Genomic DNA, 16,853 nt, shown 5'->3' with positions numbered 1-16,853 from the left:
GAGTCTGGTGTAAATTTGCCACCTGCTCCATGTCCTCCTGCAAAACGTAACGTTATAAGCATTTTCATTGCGCGCGCCCGCGCGTGTGTGTGTATATACATACACACACACGCATTCAATGTATATATATTTTCTTCATTAAATATATGTATGTATATATATGTGTAAGAGATTTTACAACTCTCTTATATCTCTTATATTTAACATATTGTATTATATATTTTATACATATATTTACACATATATATTATACATATATTTTATTTTATATACACACATACACACGCACGCACGCACGCACGCAATATTCGTACAACGTCACCTTCGCATATGAAACTTTTTTATATGAGAATAAGCGTTCATGTTTGTCAGTATAATTACAATTAGCATTACTATACACATAATTGTATCTTTAATATATATATATTGTTTTACCGACCTAATTTGTCTAATTATAAGACGTCCTCGCGTTACTCGGGTAAAATATATTAATATATGTATAATCTGGAAAGATTTTTTTCGTAGAAACCGAAAATGGAGCGAGAAAATTTTTCGTATGCGAAAATGATGCTGCGCGATCCCTCTGATTGGTATATATTTTTAACTGTGTAAAAGTATATACCAATCTCACATACACACATACACGCACGCACGCACACGCACACACACACACACACACACACAACACACAACACACAATTTTCGTTCAGCGTCATCTTCGTATACGAAAATTTTTCATAAGAGAATAAGCGTTCATGTTTGTCATCATTACAATTAGCATTACTATACAAATATTTGTATCTATATATTATTTTATCGACCTAATTTGTCTAATTATAAGATAATGTCCTCGCGTTACTCATCGGAAAAAAAATATATATATGTATAATCTGGGAACATTGTTTTTGTATTGAGACCGAAAATCAAGCGAGAAAAGTCTTCCTTTTGTAAATTCGGTATGTTATCTTTCTTTGTCATTCTAGGAGTTATGTAATAAAGGTCGCAAAAAAATTTATATATATATTGAAAATACACTTGTAGTAATTTTATATTAACATATTGTATTATATAATTATACTTTTATTTATAAACGTTATCAATAAAAATATATATTCTATTATAAAAAAATTGTCTACGTTAATTTTCATTAATTATTAGGAGATATTTATTTATTGAATTAATTTCTAAATTGTTGAATGTTTTTTAATCATTATTTATTTATTTGCGTACTTGTAACAGTAATTTTATTAAAAACTAGCTAATGTATTTTTTGCAAGATTTAAAGTCATTTCAAATTCAATACTTTCTATTTTTAATTAAAAAATTAAAAATTTTTTATATTTAATAATAAATTTTATAAATATTACAGTTTAATCTAAAAAGTTTTGATTCATACAATTTGTTAATCTTGCTATTACTATTGTATTATTATGTAAGTATATTATTAAAAACTGTTTTAATAAATGTTACGTATATATAAGTTGAAAATTGAATAATATATATATAATTACAAATTTTTCAATATTTTTTAAAACATTCTCAGAAATAAGAATTTTAAATAAAACTTAATTTTTATTTTATTCAATGCAAGGATGTATAAATCTATCATATATCCATAATAGATGTCTAATGTACATCCATGATGAATTTGTAGACGATATCTATTGTGGAGATAGTATGGATATCTATTAGAAATCCATCTGTTGTCCACCGTGGAGGTAGAGGTCGCATGGAGGTATGGAGGTTATATGGACGTCCATTGGATGTTTTGTTCCGTGTGGGTATAGATTTCGTCTGAATTAATTTTTAATAATAAAACAATATATCTATTTATCTATGTATCTATTATTACTAATTATTATCTAACTATTATTAACTTTGTGACGACCCGTTTTGGTCGTCACTAGAAGCCGCGCAAGCGCGAGGCCGACCGTCCGCCCGCGCTCATATAAACGGCCCCTGTCGGGGCCACCACACGTCGAACACGTGGGAATTTGCCTTTTCGCCCCACCCGACCGAACCGACCCCACTCCAAGCTAGTTGGAGGGGGCTGACCGACGGGTATATAAAGCGGCGCAGCCGAGACTTCGAGACCAGTCCCGTCCTGGTCTCTTGAGCGTACTCAAGGACCACTCCTCACCTCCTAACCATCCCGGGCGACGAGCGTTCTCGGTCACCGGATCCTCTCCGAACATCACCCCGGTCGACGAGCGTTCTCGTCGGGCAGGCCGAGCATTCTCGGTCACCGGATCCTCTCCGAACAGCACCCCGGTCGACGAGCGTTCTCGTCGGGCAGGCCGAGCATTCTCGGTCTCCGAATCCTCTCCGAACATCACCCCGGTCGACGAGCGTTCTCGTCGGGTAGGCCGAGCATTCTCGGTCTCCGGATCCTCTCCGAACATCACCCCGGTCGACGAGCGTTCTCGTCGGGCAGGCCGAGCGTCCTCGGGCACCGGATCCACTCCGAACATCACCCCGGTCGACGAGCGTTCTCGTCGGGAAGGCCGAGTTTCCTCGGTCACCGGATCCTCCGAGAGCCACCGACATCTTGCGGAGCTCGCCCTTCTCAGGGCGCCCGAATCCAAGGCGGTTTACGGAGCTCGCCCTTTTCAGGGCGCTCGTATCCACGCCGCGTTGGGTAAATTTCGTCCGCCGCGCTACTATCTTAGTTATAAGTCGTGTCCGCGTCCGTATGATTTGGTCGCGTTTCACCCGTCGCGTTATTATTTGTAAACCTTGGTTATAAGTCGTGCCCGCGTCCGTATGATTTGGTCGCGTTTTCGTCCGTCGCGTTATTATTTGTAAACCTTAGTTATAAGTCGTGTCCATGTCCGTATGATTTGGTCACGCTTCGTCCGTTGCATTACTTGTATTCCTTAGTTATAAATCGTGTCCGCGTCCGTATAAGTTGGTCGCGGTCCGCACTTCCTGCGATTCCCCTCTGTACGCGTAGACTAGATAATAAGCCAACTCTTGAAGGGCGGCTTCAATAAACTCTGTTTTTACCAGAACGATTGACGTGGTTATTGCGAACCTGAGTCTCCCCCTCTTCCCGAATCCTGGCACCGACGAACCGATCCGTGGCGTCGGGAAAGGAGCCCCGTTACATGGCGCCCGAACAGGGACCTGACTCGACCGTCTGAGACTCCGGTTCGCAATCCATATGCTTGGGTGGATTTACCACCTAGACAAAGAGAAAGCCGCCCGTTATCTTGCCGACCGCGACCTCGACCCGGAAGGGAGATTAGTCGACCTCCGCCGCCGCATCAGAAACCACGTGATGGCTACCCACGCCGACACCGGAGCGTCCGTAACACTCCAAGTACCCAGCCGCGAAGACCGTTACCGGAGTGCACGAAGAACCCCCGAACCACCCGAAGCCGACCCGGCGAAGGCCCTTAACCAGATACGCAAGTGGGGCTGCCATTTCGAGGGTAAAGACCCCCTCGCGTTCCTCGAGCATCTAGAGGAACTCAGTGTGGCCTATGGTCTGGAAGACCACCATCTCTTAATCGGGCTAGCCGAGCTGCTAAAAGGCGAGGCCCTCCTGTGGTGGAGGAACACCAGAGAACAGTGGTCCACCTGGACCGAATTCCGAAAAGATTTCCTCGCCCAATACCTGTCGCCCGGGTATAAGCGACAATTGCGGCGAGAAATACAAGGCCGGCGACAAAAGCCAGGGGAGGCTTTTACTCGATACGCCACCGCCGTGCAAACCATGATGCGTCGGGCCGGCGGTTACACCCGCAGGGACCAGCTCGAACAGCTGTACGAAAACGCTGACCCAGAGCTCCAGCTATACATTCGGCTAGACGAGCTGCACACCGTCTCCGAACTATGTAGCCGCGCCGCTGAGTGGGAGGAGATCCACCGGCGCCGTCAGGAACAACGTCGCGAGGTCTCCAGATCTACCGAGGCAAATCTCGCTGCAGCCACATATGACCGCTCGAACTGCTGCTGGCGGTGCAAGCAGCGAGGACACACCCGACTCGATTGCCGCCGCCCAGCACGAAAGTTCTGTTCACAGTGCGGGAAGGATGGCGTTCTAACACGGGACTGCCATCCTCCGGCGGGAAACGGCCAGCGGGTCGGAACCGAGGAGGCCACCGCCCGACCCGCGTCCAGTTAGAGTACACGCCACGGCCGCACCTATTAGTCCGGATCCGCCAACTCACCGCCTGGGCGCTTCTCGATTCCGGATCGGAGGTGTCCTTCATAAACGCCACCATGGCCGACCGTCTGTCCGAACACGGCCTCCAGATCCAGCCATCCGAAGAACCGGTCAACCTGGCCGACGGCTCCAGGGCATCCACCTCCGGCTCAGTCCGACTCGCCCTCCGGATCGGCCCTCGCTCTGTCCGCCACCGTTTCCAGGTCTTGGATAACCTTAGCAGCGAGGTCCTCATCGGGGTCGACCTGTGGGCTCGATTACGCCTCACCCTGCCGCCTCCGCCACCCGATCGGCCAAAAGAGACGGCCCCAATCTATTTGGCAACTATCCACGGCCGATTATCAGCCGGGATCTCTCCACGTTCGCCCGAAGAGGACCAGCGCTTCCGGCAGTTTCTGGACACCGAGCTTCGGTTATTCGAATCCGTGCGGGGACCCACCGACCGCGCCGAACACCGGATCAGACTACGACCCGGGGCCCCGATAAAACAGCGGTACCGACCGCGTAATCCAGCCATGCAAGCCGTCATCGATAGCGAGGTTAACAAGATGCTAGACGCCGGGGTGATCGAGCCCTCCGGCAGTGCCTGGAGTTCCCCCGTGGTCCTCGTAAAAAAGAAAGATGGGGGCCACCGGTTCTGCGTTGATTACCGCAAACTGAACCAAGCTTCTGATAAGGACGCCTACCCACTGCCGCACATCCTCGCTACGCTCGACAAGCTCCGTGGGGCCCAGTATCTATCTACATTGGACTTGAAAGACGGATATTGGCAGGTGCCACTAGACTCGGCCAGCCGCCCGCCACCGCCTTTACGATTCCCGGGCGAGGACTCTATCAATTTAGAGTCATGCCCTTTGGGTTGCACTCAGCACCGGCCACGTTCCAGCGGTTGCTGGACAGCGTCCTCGGCCCAGAATTGGAGCCCAATGTATTGGTCTATCTCGACGACATCATCGTAGTCAGTCCTTCATTAGAGGCTCATATGGAACACCTGGCCGAAGTCTTCAGACGGCTACGACAAGCGCGCCTCCGCCTCAACCCACAGAAGTGCCACTTCTGTTGCAGTCGCCTTAAATACTTGGGGCATATAGTGGACAAAGACGGCATTCGAACTGACCCAGATAAGGTCAGTGCAGTGGCCGCCTGGACAACACCTACCACTGTCCGTCAAGTGCGCCAATTCCTTGGAGCCGCCTCCTGGTACCGTCGCTTTGTACCAGACTTTTCCGCCACCGCCGCACCATTGACACGCCTGACCCATAAAAGGGCACGCTTTACTTGGGGGCCGGAGGAAGAGAAGGCGTTCGACGAGCTGAAGCGGGCACTCACCACCGCGCCGGTTCTGGCCTGTCCCGACTTCAGCCGACCGTTTACCCTCCAGACCGACGCCAGCGCTTGCGGGCTCGGGGCTGTACTCACCCAAGAACTGCCCGAAGGCGAACGCGTCATTGCCTACGCCAGTCGCACCCTAAATAACGCCGAAAGAAACTACAGCGCTACAGAATTGGAGTGCCTGGCGGTGGTTTGGGGAATTCGCCGAATGCGCGACTATCTAGAGGGCTATCACTTCACGGTTGTCACCGATCACCAGTCGCTCCGATGGTTGCAACGTTTGGAGGCTCCCACCGGCCGCCTAGGGAGATGGGTGTTCGAGCTCCAGCAGTACGATTACGAGATTCAATATAGAAAAGGAAAACTGAACATCGTAGCCGACGCTCTCTCCCGTCAACCCGAGGCCTGTGTCCTCCAGACCGCCCCAGATTGTCGGTGGTACCGTCGCATGTATCGCGAGGTGCAACAACACCCGGCCGACCATGCGGACTACCGGCTATTTTGGCACTTGCTGCACGATCTCAACTTTCACGACTCGCCCAGTGAGGAGCAATGGAAGCAATGCGTCCCGAGGCCCCAACGCGCGGAAATACTACGCCGGCTACATGACGACCCGACCGCCGGACACTTCGGAATCACAAAGACCATCGCACGGGTGGCCCGCTTATATTATTGGCCAGGAATGTTCCGCGACGTCACTCGATACGTCCGTGACTGCCGGAACTGCGCCACCCATAAAGCCGCACAAACCCTGCCAGCCGGGAAACTTCGGGCCACCAATGTCACGCATCCGTGGCAACAAGTCTCGATTGACCTGGTCGGACCATTGCCACGGTCGACCAGTGGGCATACCTGGCTGCTAACCATGCAGGATCGGTTCTCAAAGTGGGTGGAGATGACACCACTCCGCCAGGCCACCGCCGCCAACGTCACACGAGAAGTCGCCGGGCGCATAATATATCGCCATGGTTGCCCGGACACCATCATCTCTGATAACGGGACTCAGTTGCGATCGCACCAGCTCGAAGGGTTGTTAAGATCCTTCGGGATCAATCACCAGACCGCTCCCGCCTACGCCCCACAGTGCAACCCGGTCGAGAGAGCCAACCGCACCATAAAAACTATGGTGGCGCAATACGTGGAGGGCCGGCACCGCCGCTGGGATGAGCACATCCCCCAGCTCCAGTTTGCTTTCAATACCGCGCGGCAAGAATCCACGGGATATACCCCGGCCTTCCTGATATACGGCCGAGAGCTACAGTCGCCGTACCCTGACAACCGACGTCCGGCAACCGCCAACGCCGCCCCCGGAGCAGTCCGACGCCGCCTCGAAGACGCCTACGAAATTGTCAGGATCAACCTGGCTCGCGCGTTCCAACACCAGCAGCGAAATTACGACTTGCGCAGGCGTGACTGGCGTCCAAAAATTGGGGACCGGGTGTGGAAGAAGGAACACCCGCTATCGAACAAAGAGCGGGGCTTTAATGCCAAGCTGGCACCAAGATTTGGTGGCCCGATGACGGTTGGCCGCATCATCTCCCCCGTCATCATGGACCTGAAGGACGACCGAGGTCGGTGGCACCGACATGTCCACGTCCGAGATTTGAAGCCAGCCTCAGAACCGCCGCCCGCGGACGAACCGTAGGAGGGCACTCTTCATGGCCCGCGCTCTTCCGCTACACGTTCGCGATTCCCCGACCGAGCACCGAGAGCGGCACTCTTCAGGGTCCGCGCTTTCTTTTCGTGTGGCTGTCCGGCCGAACACCGAGAGCGGCACTCGTCAGGGTCCGCGCTTTTTCGCTACACGTTCGCGAGCTCCCGACCGAACACCGAGAGCGGCACTCGTCAGGGTCCGCGCTTTTTCGCTACACGTTCGCGATTTCCCGACCGAGCACCGAGAGCGGCACTCTTCATGGTCCGCGCTTTTTTTTCGTGTGGCTGTCCGGCCGAACACCGAGAGCGGCACTCTCCACGGTCCGCGCTATACTCCGGAGAGGTATAAAAGACGGGCGCTCTCAGCCCCGAGTCTATCCTCGCCACGATGGGAAGCACAAAAACTGACCAGTGTCAAGGAGACCAACCGTCCGATTCCGGGCGAGACAATCCGTCCGTTTCCGGACGAAACAACCCGTCCGTTTCCGGACGAAACAACCCGTCCGTTTCCGGACGAAACAACCCGTCCGTCTCCGGACGAACCGACCGGCCGGTGCCTCGGGTGGGGACCTACATCCAACGGTCCGACGTGGAACAACGGAGCCGGAAAATGGCGTTTCTCGCAATACCCCCGCCACCTCCGAGCCACCGCCGACGACCACCGGTCCTCTCGGACTCGCCAGCCTCCGCCGTCATCACCATCGCCGCCGCCACCAAGCCTACAACGACACCGACCGACGCACGCCGCCCAGCCCGACCACCATCACGACCAACACATCGATCAACGCATCATGCCACCGCGCGCCAACCGGCGCCCTCCACGGCCGGGTTAACGGCCACCGTGCGGCGACCGATGCCTCCTGGAGCGGGAGGCCAGCCAGCATTGAGCACCGCCGGGCGACCAGCTACAAAGTCGCGCCAACCCCCGACCGGCACACCTCGGTCGGCGCCATCAGACGCCGCGTGCCGATCGACCACGCGTCCACCGGCACCCTCCACCGCCGTGCCGCCGACCGTCGCGTTATTATTTGCAAACCTTGGTTATAAGTCGTGTCCGCGTCCGTATGATTTGGTCGCGTTTTCGTCCGTCGCGTTATTATTTGTAAACCTTAGTTATAAGTCGTGTCCATGTCCGTATGATTTGGTCACGCTTCGTCCGTTGCATTACTTGTATTCCTTAGTTATAAATCGTGTCCGCGTCCGTATAAGTTGGTCGCGGTCCGCACTTCCTGCGATTCCCCTCTGTACGCGTAGACTAGATAATAAGCCAACTCTTGAAGGGCGGCTTCAATAAACTCTGTTTTTACCAGAACGATTGGCGTGGTTATTGCGAACCTGAGTCTCCCCCTCTTCCCGAATCCTGGCACCGACGAGCCGATCCGTGGCGTCGGGAAAGGAGCCCCGTTACAACTTACAATTATTTTTATAATATAGTATATTTTTATATTATAGTTAATACAAACTTACCTCTGGAGGTTCCATACTTTCGAATATATGTCCATATGCATATAACTATTTAGCGCTTTTACTGCTTTGCTGTTCAACAGGATGAACTTCAAACAGCAAAAACTTGCGCCGGAAGTACGTCATCGAATCTAGTTACTTTCCAGAATGCTGCTGCTTTTCACTGCTCATGAAATGTTACCTTTATTAAGGGTATGTTCCAAAATTCACTGCCAGTGCCGTGAGCGTGACGTCATAAAAGTATGCTATCAACAGCGTTTTATGGTTGTGAGCGTGCTGTAAATGCGTATACGATGTCTAAAATGGAACATTACTTTCAGTGCTGGCAGTGAACACAAAAGTAAACAACAGATTAATCTATAAAATGGAGAGAAATGATCAGAAAATATTTTTGATTGCAACAAATATAAATTTAATAGCTGAATCTGATGAATCATCAAACGATGATTCAGATTCGGCAGAAGTATTAAATTTATTAGTGAAAAATAATGTAAAACGTGTACCTAAAGTACGGTGCCAAAATTATGTTGAAAATGTAGTGTGGCATTATACTGGCAATGTTTTTAAAAGCCATTTTCGGTAAGTTATTTATTTAATAAAAATAAATTATTATTAATTGCTTGTTATTATTAATTTATGCAATAAACAATAGATAAAATATTTTTACTATGTTTTTTATTAATTAATAATAACAAATAATAATTCATAATAAACTATATAACGTTTAATTTAAATAGAAAATGTTATATTTTAATGTTTTTCCATAGCCTTAGTCGACCAACATTTACTTTTTTATTGGAGCTGTTAACTCCGCAATTATTGAAACAGTCTGAAGAATGTGGGAGGCATACTATTCCACCAGAGAAGACATTACTCTTGGCAATATGGATGATGGCAACTCCCAATTCGTATAGGTAAGTTTTATTGAATGACATTAGCATTTAATTTATAACATTTATAATTTATATTAATATTTAGCATTTATTTATTAACTCTATAGATGTGTTGCTGATTGATTCAATGTCGGAAAAGCAACGGCTTGGAGATGTGTTCACAAAGTTGTGAATGCATTATATTCACATCTTCATACATTCATTACATGGCCAGACAGAGTAAGAGCAGAAAATATTTGGACACATGTTAAAAACAAATACAAATTTCCAAAAGTGATAGGAGCGATAGACGGTACTCATATAAAAATTGCAGCACCGAAATTACATCCAGAAGTTTACATAAATAGAAAAGGCTATCACTCTATACAGACACAGGTATTTTTGTAAAAATGTTAAATTATATTTTTTTATGAATAAAAATTCTGCAGACATATGTAATAATAATATTATTTCCTCTTTTTTTTTAGATAATATGTGATAATGAATTAAAAATCACTTATGTTTATGCAGGACAAGTAGGGTCAGTGCATGACATGAGAGTTTTTAGATTATCTGGCTTTGAAGACATGTGTACCGCAGAAAACTTCCCAGAGAATAGCCATTTATTAGGTGATGCCGCATACGGCATCCAAAAATATATAATGGTTCCGTTTAAAGATAATGGACATTTAACAGATGCACAAGTAAAATATTATATAATACTTGTTTGTCTGAAGCGAGAATGATGGTAAAAAGAACAATAGGCTTGTTAAAAGGAAGATTTCGAAGTCTTTTGGATATATTACCTATGAGAAGAACTGATTTGATACCTAAATATATTTGTGCTTGTTGTGTTTTACATAATATTTGCTTAATACGAAATGATTACATTGATGATATTCCAATTATTGTACAGCCAAATGAACCTGTACAATATGAAATCGAAAATATACCTCAAATTATACGAGAAGAAGGTATTGAGAAACGTAACGCTATTGTATATCATTTGCAAAATGAAAATTATTTTGAATAAAGTTGTATGAAGTTATAAAACATTTTTTTTCTTATATTATCTTTATATTTTTAGATCCTTATACCATATAATATACAATTAAAAAATAGATAAGATTATGTATATATTTACACACACATGCATACAATCATAAGGAAGCTGAGTAAAAAGCTTTTGCACAATAAAAAATAACAGGAACAAGGAATAACATAGGAAAGCAAGAGAGTACTTTCCTACGTTCTTTCCGTGATCCTATTTCTATTATTTTTAAATAATACTAGAGCTTTTACAATACATATACTATAGATAAATGCACGCATAAATACTTTACGGGATCTATCCACATACACAATTAATTTACATACACAATTTAATTTGTATGTACAATAAACTTTATTAAAGAAACTATCACAATTTTTTTTACATTATTTAAAATAAAATTAAACTCATCATAATTGTATATTAAAGTGACATAACAGTCTTATATGCACATAACAGTCTTATATATTTTAAGAATACACATAACAGTCTTATATATTTTTATAAGAACCAATAAAATATTAATTATATAAAAGTTATTACTTTTTAAGTATTTCTGTTATTAAATTTTCAATACTTGTTAGACGAGTCATTTTTTCTTCATGTCTTTTTTTAGCATTTATCTCTTTTTCTGCTTTCATTTCTAAAGATTTTTCTAAATAATCTTCTACTGCGTTTTGAATTTTTCGTTTCTTTGGCAATGCAAATAAAAAAATAATTAAGAAATTAATAAATAGAAAAAATTAAAAAATGCATGTACTACAAAATATTTTAATAGAAAATATAAAACAAAAATGTATATATAAGTGCAAATATTTTATTTATTTTTCTTTATATATTTTAGATGTAATGTAATTATGTGTTTACCTGATTTTATTGCGTCATTGTTCTCTGTATTATTTGTAGTATCATTAATATTAGCAGAAGTATTAACGCTACTTCCAGCTGTAACTATTGGTTCAACCCAAGGTTTTGCAACGTCTTTTCCTGTGCCGAAACGCCAAGTTCGGACAGGGGAGCGTTCAATTTAAAGATTGTCCAAGTTTAACTAATAAAACGATAAAAATCGGTATCAGAAGAGTTAATTATTCGCACTTAGGGGCGTTCATTAACTCACGGTAAAGTTGGGCGCCAGGCGCATGTGAATGTAAAAAAACTTAGCACTGCGTAATTAAACAAACAATATGTCAAAATTAATGTATTTCTTTGCTTGAATGTCCTTCAATTAAAGTTTAGCAGTGCTACGTGTTTTAATTTTTTAATTTAAAAAAAAAATTTTATTTTTTTATTTTTTTTTAATTTTTAATTTCTATATATTTTTAAAATTTTTTTATTTTTTATTTTTTAATTATTGCAAATTTTTAATATTATTTTTTGTAGGATGTTGGAAATTAAAAAATTATTTTATATAACTTTCTTGGTTAATTAAAAAATAAAATTAAAATTAAATCGTAGTAAGTCAAGGCTCTTATTAAATTCTAATAAATTTGATAAAAGGTCGTTAAGAGCAGTAAAAATAAAAAAATTTTAATTATGTTAGACAGAAAGTCATATATAAAAATAGTATTCTTTAATATAATGTTTACTAATAAATTACAATAAAAGGTGACAAAAAAGAATTAAACATAAGTACTCTTTAAATACAAATATAAAGCGAACGTTTCGGTCAATATTTTGACCATTATCAACGCTGATTAAATTTTGAATTTAATAAATAATAAACGGTGTCATAACGGTAATATATAAATCAAGTATAGTAAAAAACGTCATAAAGTATGTAACGCATTAAAATACAATAATGATTAACAATTATTATCGTAAGAAAGAAAGAGAACATGATGTAAAAATGCAGAAAAGCGATATTCCTCCAACATAGTAATAATGTAATGGTTCAAAATCTTAAATTGTGTTTCTACTCCGGTTATTAGACCCGATAGACACATAATGATTTGGATCCTATAATATTATTCGATATTTATTGATTTATTTAAGCTTAATAGGTTGTACGAAAATTAAGAAGTTTGTAGACTTTACATATGATTAGATTGCACCGTAAAAGCAGTAGTGTAGGAGGAACATCGATTCTTGAGGTCCGCACACTTATAATGTCACAGACAAAGTGATCGAAAGGTGAAAAATGAGCGGTGTTAACTTATATTTGTGTATCTATTTTCAGAGTTTCGGTAGTTTGTCAATACTGTCTAAATATGTGTCAGGTCATTATGTGTCCGTTTGCAAGTTCAAACTATTTGTTTGTTTTTTAATGTAAATCATCTCGGAGATTAATCTTTTTCCGAGGAAACTTTCTTTATCAAGAATTTTTACTTCATTCCATTTAAATTCGTGGTTGAAATCGAGCCTATGGTTAGTTATAACAGATTTATTTATTGTATTTTTATTAATGTCAAGTTTATGTTCCGAAATCCTAGTACTTAATTTACGTCCCGTTTGGCCCACATATGATGCATTACAGTCAGCACATTTAATTCTATAAACAACATTGGTATTGGAAAAAATTGGAACTTTATCTTTATGTACTTTAATGTGTTTGCTTAACTTATTTAAACTAAAGTAAGAGAGTTTCGTATTAAGATTCTTTGTGATATTTTTAAATTGTTCAGATATGGTTGGTAGATATGGAATGGTAAAATAAGAATTAGGTGATTTTAGAGTAGAAATACTATTGTTAATGTTGTTGTTTTTATTAATCAGTAATTTTAAACGATGGTTTATGGTTTGAAAAATTAATTTAGTAGGGTAGCCATTATTAATTAATATATCAATTATCAGCTTTAAGTTCTTGGTATGGAAAATTGGATGCGATAATAAAAATGCTTTGTTAACCAATCCAATTATTGTTCCTCTTTTTTGACAAGGAGGATGTTGTGAAAAGTAATGTAAATATCTACCAGAGAAAGTTGATTTATGGTACCAATCAGTCTTAATAGAATTATTTTCTAAAATGAGCGTGACATCGAGAAAGTCCAGGCTATTATTATTGTTATATTCCAATGTAAACTGAATTCTATTGTGAAAAGAGTTAAAAATGTCTAAAGTTTGTTGAATTTGATGAGATGGAACAGCACATATAACGTCATCTACGTATCTAAAATAAATAGGTGGTGTAAATGTTAAAAAATTGAGCGCTTGTTTTTCAATGTTCTGAAGTACTATGTCTGCTATAATAGGTGAAAGTGGCGATCCCATAGGAGTGCCATACGATTGTCGGTAAAAACTATTGTTAAAAGTGAAAAATGATGAATTTAAAACTAAGTTTAATCCTGTCATAAATTCTGATTTCGGAATGTCGCAATTCTCAGCCAAATATTGCCATCTATCAGAGACACTTTTTAATGCCAGTTCGATTGGAATATTCGTAAAAAGAGAAACAACATCTAAAGATATTAGTTTAAAATCATTGTCAATATTAAGATCTTTAATTTTGTTGACCAGTTCGTAGCTATTTTCTATATGGCTGTTAGCTTTTGGAAAGCTGTTTTTCATAATTTTATGTAGAAATAGAGCGAGATAGTAGAGTGGACTATTAATTGAGGAGACTATAATTCTGAATAGACAATTATTTTTATGGATCTTCGGGAGACCGTATGCTCTTGCAAGAATGCCGTCAGTAAATAGTAGAGATTTATAAGTTTGTACAGAAATGTATTTTTTATTTTTCCATTTAAGTAATAGGTCTCGTAGGCTAGTGGTTAATTTTTTAGTCGGATCTTTATTAACAAAACGTATGTGCTGTCATCTTGTAGCATGTTTTTTATTTTATTTATGTATTCATTTTTGTCTAAAGCGACAGTGACATTACCTTTATCAGCTCTGGTCAAAATGAGATTTGGGTTTTCTTTCAAAACTTGTTAGTTATCGAATTTAATTTTATTAAAATGTTATTGTTGTTATTACGCGGATAAGAATAATTAGGAATAGAGTTGAAAACTTGTGTAGCTCTATTTCTGATAGTAATGCGTTTGTCAATAGGAAGTTTCTTTAAATTATATTCTAAAGAGTGACCCAAAAAAAGGTGGTTTTTTCGCCCCTTTTTGGTCCCTCGATTTTGAGATTGAACTGTGTGCCAAATGTTACCTTATAATGAGACATTAATCACAGAGAAGTTTCAAGTTGAGGTGACAACTATTATCAGAGGTAGGGGGGGGGGTCAAAGTTCACTGACGTACTATCTTTTTTGCTTCGAAGCAATTCAACTCAAGAATTTCAAGCGAAGTGGATAAGTGTAAAGAGCTTATCCCCTAGTATACATAATATATATGTTATTGTAATTTTGAAACTTAGCAGCGCTCCCAGTTTATTTAACTAAAATTTTATTTCTTTTTTACATGGCGCATGGACTTGGCATCTTGTTTATCTTTTTTTTTAAAAGATAAGTTTTTTTATGGTACGATTCTACATTTGCAAATTTAAATTTTTACTGATTCATTATACGACTCTATATATGTCTGCAACTTTAATTTTCCACTGGTACAAGTTTCTACTTTCACTTGGCGCAATTTTTTTTTTATTTCATTACTTTTGTTACGATTGTACATGAATTTATAATCGATAATTTTTCATACAATTCTATTGTACATGGGTTTGCAATGTAGGATTCTACATAAGTTTGCAATGGATAATTTTTAATACAATTCTACATGGGTTTGCAATGGTTAATTTTTCATAGGATTCTACATGAGTTTGCAATGGTTAATTTTTCATAGGATTCTACATAGGTTTGCAATGGGTACGATTCTACATGGGTTTGCAATGGTTAATTTTGCCTAGGATTCTACATGGGTTTGCAATGATTAATTTTTCATAGGATTCTACATGGGTTTGCAATAGGATAGGATTCTACATGGGTTTGCAATGGATAATTTTTGTTAATGGCGTGCCCTTAACTGGTCGCCTTTTTTTACCTTTTTTTAAAGGTGAGTTTTTAGAGATTATATCATTCATTTTTGTATATTTTTATGACCGGAATAGAACAATTATTAAACATGTTTATCTAAACTTCTTTGCTTAAAATGATGTGTACAATCATATCCTAGAATCCTGATCATTCCTCCTAAAGCACCCTATTTATATAAATTTACCCATATGTGTGTGTGTGTGTGTGTGTACTAATGTCGAGCATTTTTTATACATTTTCTATTAAATTTAGATAAAAGTTGCAGGATTTCGAAAAAGAAAAAGTTGACACAGACTTTTTCCTAAACGGCGATTTTCAAGGTTATTTAAAGGTCACTTATATTTTCAAAATAGAATTACCTTAATTTTTCTCATATAAATCGATTCCTCGCAATATTTACTATAAAAAGTTGTAAAGGTATAATTTTTACATAATCTTACATAAACTTCGAAATATTACAAATATTTTATTCTATGAAATATTTCAGTTTATGTAAAATTATGTTAACTATCTTTTAAATTATTCACTTTTAGCCATCTTACCCTTACAACCTTTTATAGTGAATATTGCAACAAATTGGTTTATATATATAATATATATATAACATCAGTTATTATTAATTGATGTTTACATTTATTTTTAGACTTACTAGAGCTCTAATGCTCCACATTTTTTGCAAAAACTGTTTATTCTACAGATTTCAAATATGCTTTTAAATGATGATTGCATATTTCCTTTTTTTAATTATTTTTATTATTATTTTTCAATCTCAATCAACTTTTATAACTTTATGCCAGCACGATACAAATACATGTGTCTTTATTTTTTTTATTATTTTCATTATTATTTTTCAATCTCAATCAACTTCTATAACCTTATGCCAGCAGGATACAAATACATGTATGTCTTTATTATTGTATCAACTCTTGTCTTTTCCATGTAACCATGTCTTCATAGTTTGAATTATCCCTTCATCTTCTCAATCTTTCGCAGAGATTTAATTAATTAAATACACTTCACACGAAATAAAGTTTGCTGGAAGATATACAGCAAACGATAACTGTAAAAACATGATTACGTGGAAAGAACAAGAGTTGGTACAGTAAAGGCAAGTAAGTAAGTACATGTAATGTATCGTATTGGCATAACGCTATATCCGCGGAGCAGATAATGTGGCTGTAGAGGTAGTCTGCAGTGCAGCTAATGTGGACGTAGATGTTGATTGAGATAATTGTCTAATATAAAATAGAATTTAAAAATTTAGTTTAAAAAGCTGTTGCATATATAAATAAAGTTTATTTTTTCTAAATTTGGAATATGTTTAATTAATTAATTTTTTAAGTTTATGTTTAATAAATTTTTTAAGTCTGTATTCAATAATTTTATTCATTTGAT

At 40.3% G+C, this 16,853-nt stretch overlaps 1 protein-coding gene across 1 annotated transcript; it reads left to right on the top strand.

Moving 5' to 3' along the window:
• The first annotated feature begins 8,914 nt into the window (after positions 1 to 8,914).
• LOC114927943 (uncharacterized) lies at positions 8,915 to 9,714 on the top strand. The gene is made up of 3 exons (XM_029299014.2): positions 8,915 to 9,199; positions 9,388 to 9,534; positions 9,621 to 9,714. Exons 1-3 carry the CDS (start codon positions 8,985 to 8,987, stop codon positions 9,634 to 9,636), a joined length of 378 nt encoding a protein of 125 aa, XP_029154847.1. The 5' UTR covers positions 8,915 to 8,984; the 3' UTR covers positions 9,637 to 9,714.
• Positions 9,715 to 16,853: the final 7,139 nt, after the last annotated feature.

Source organism: Nylanderia fulva, unplaced genomic scaffold (genome assembly GCF_048542155.1).
Source record: "Nylanderia fulva isolate GAGA-0341 unplaced genomic scaffold, ASM4854215v1 Scaffold385, whole genome shotgun sequence".
NCBI classification, from domain to species: Eukaryota; Metazoa; Arthropoda; class Insecta; order Hymenoptera; family Formicidae; genus Nylanderia; species Nylanderia fulva.
The sequence above is the reverse complement of the archived record's forward strand: the minus strand, read 5'-3'. Positions and strand labels throughout refer to the sequence as shown.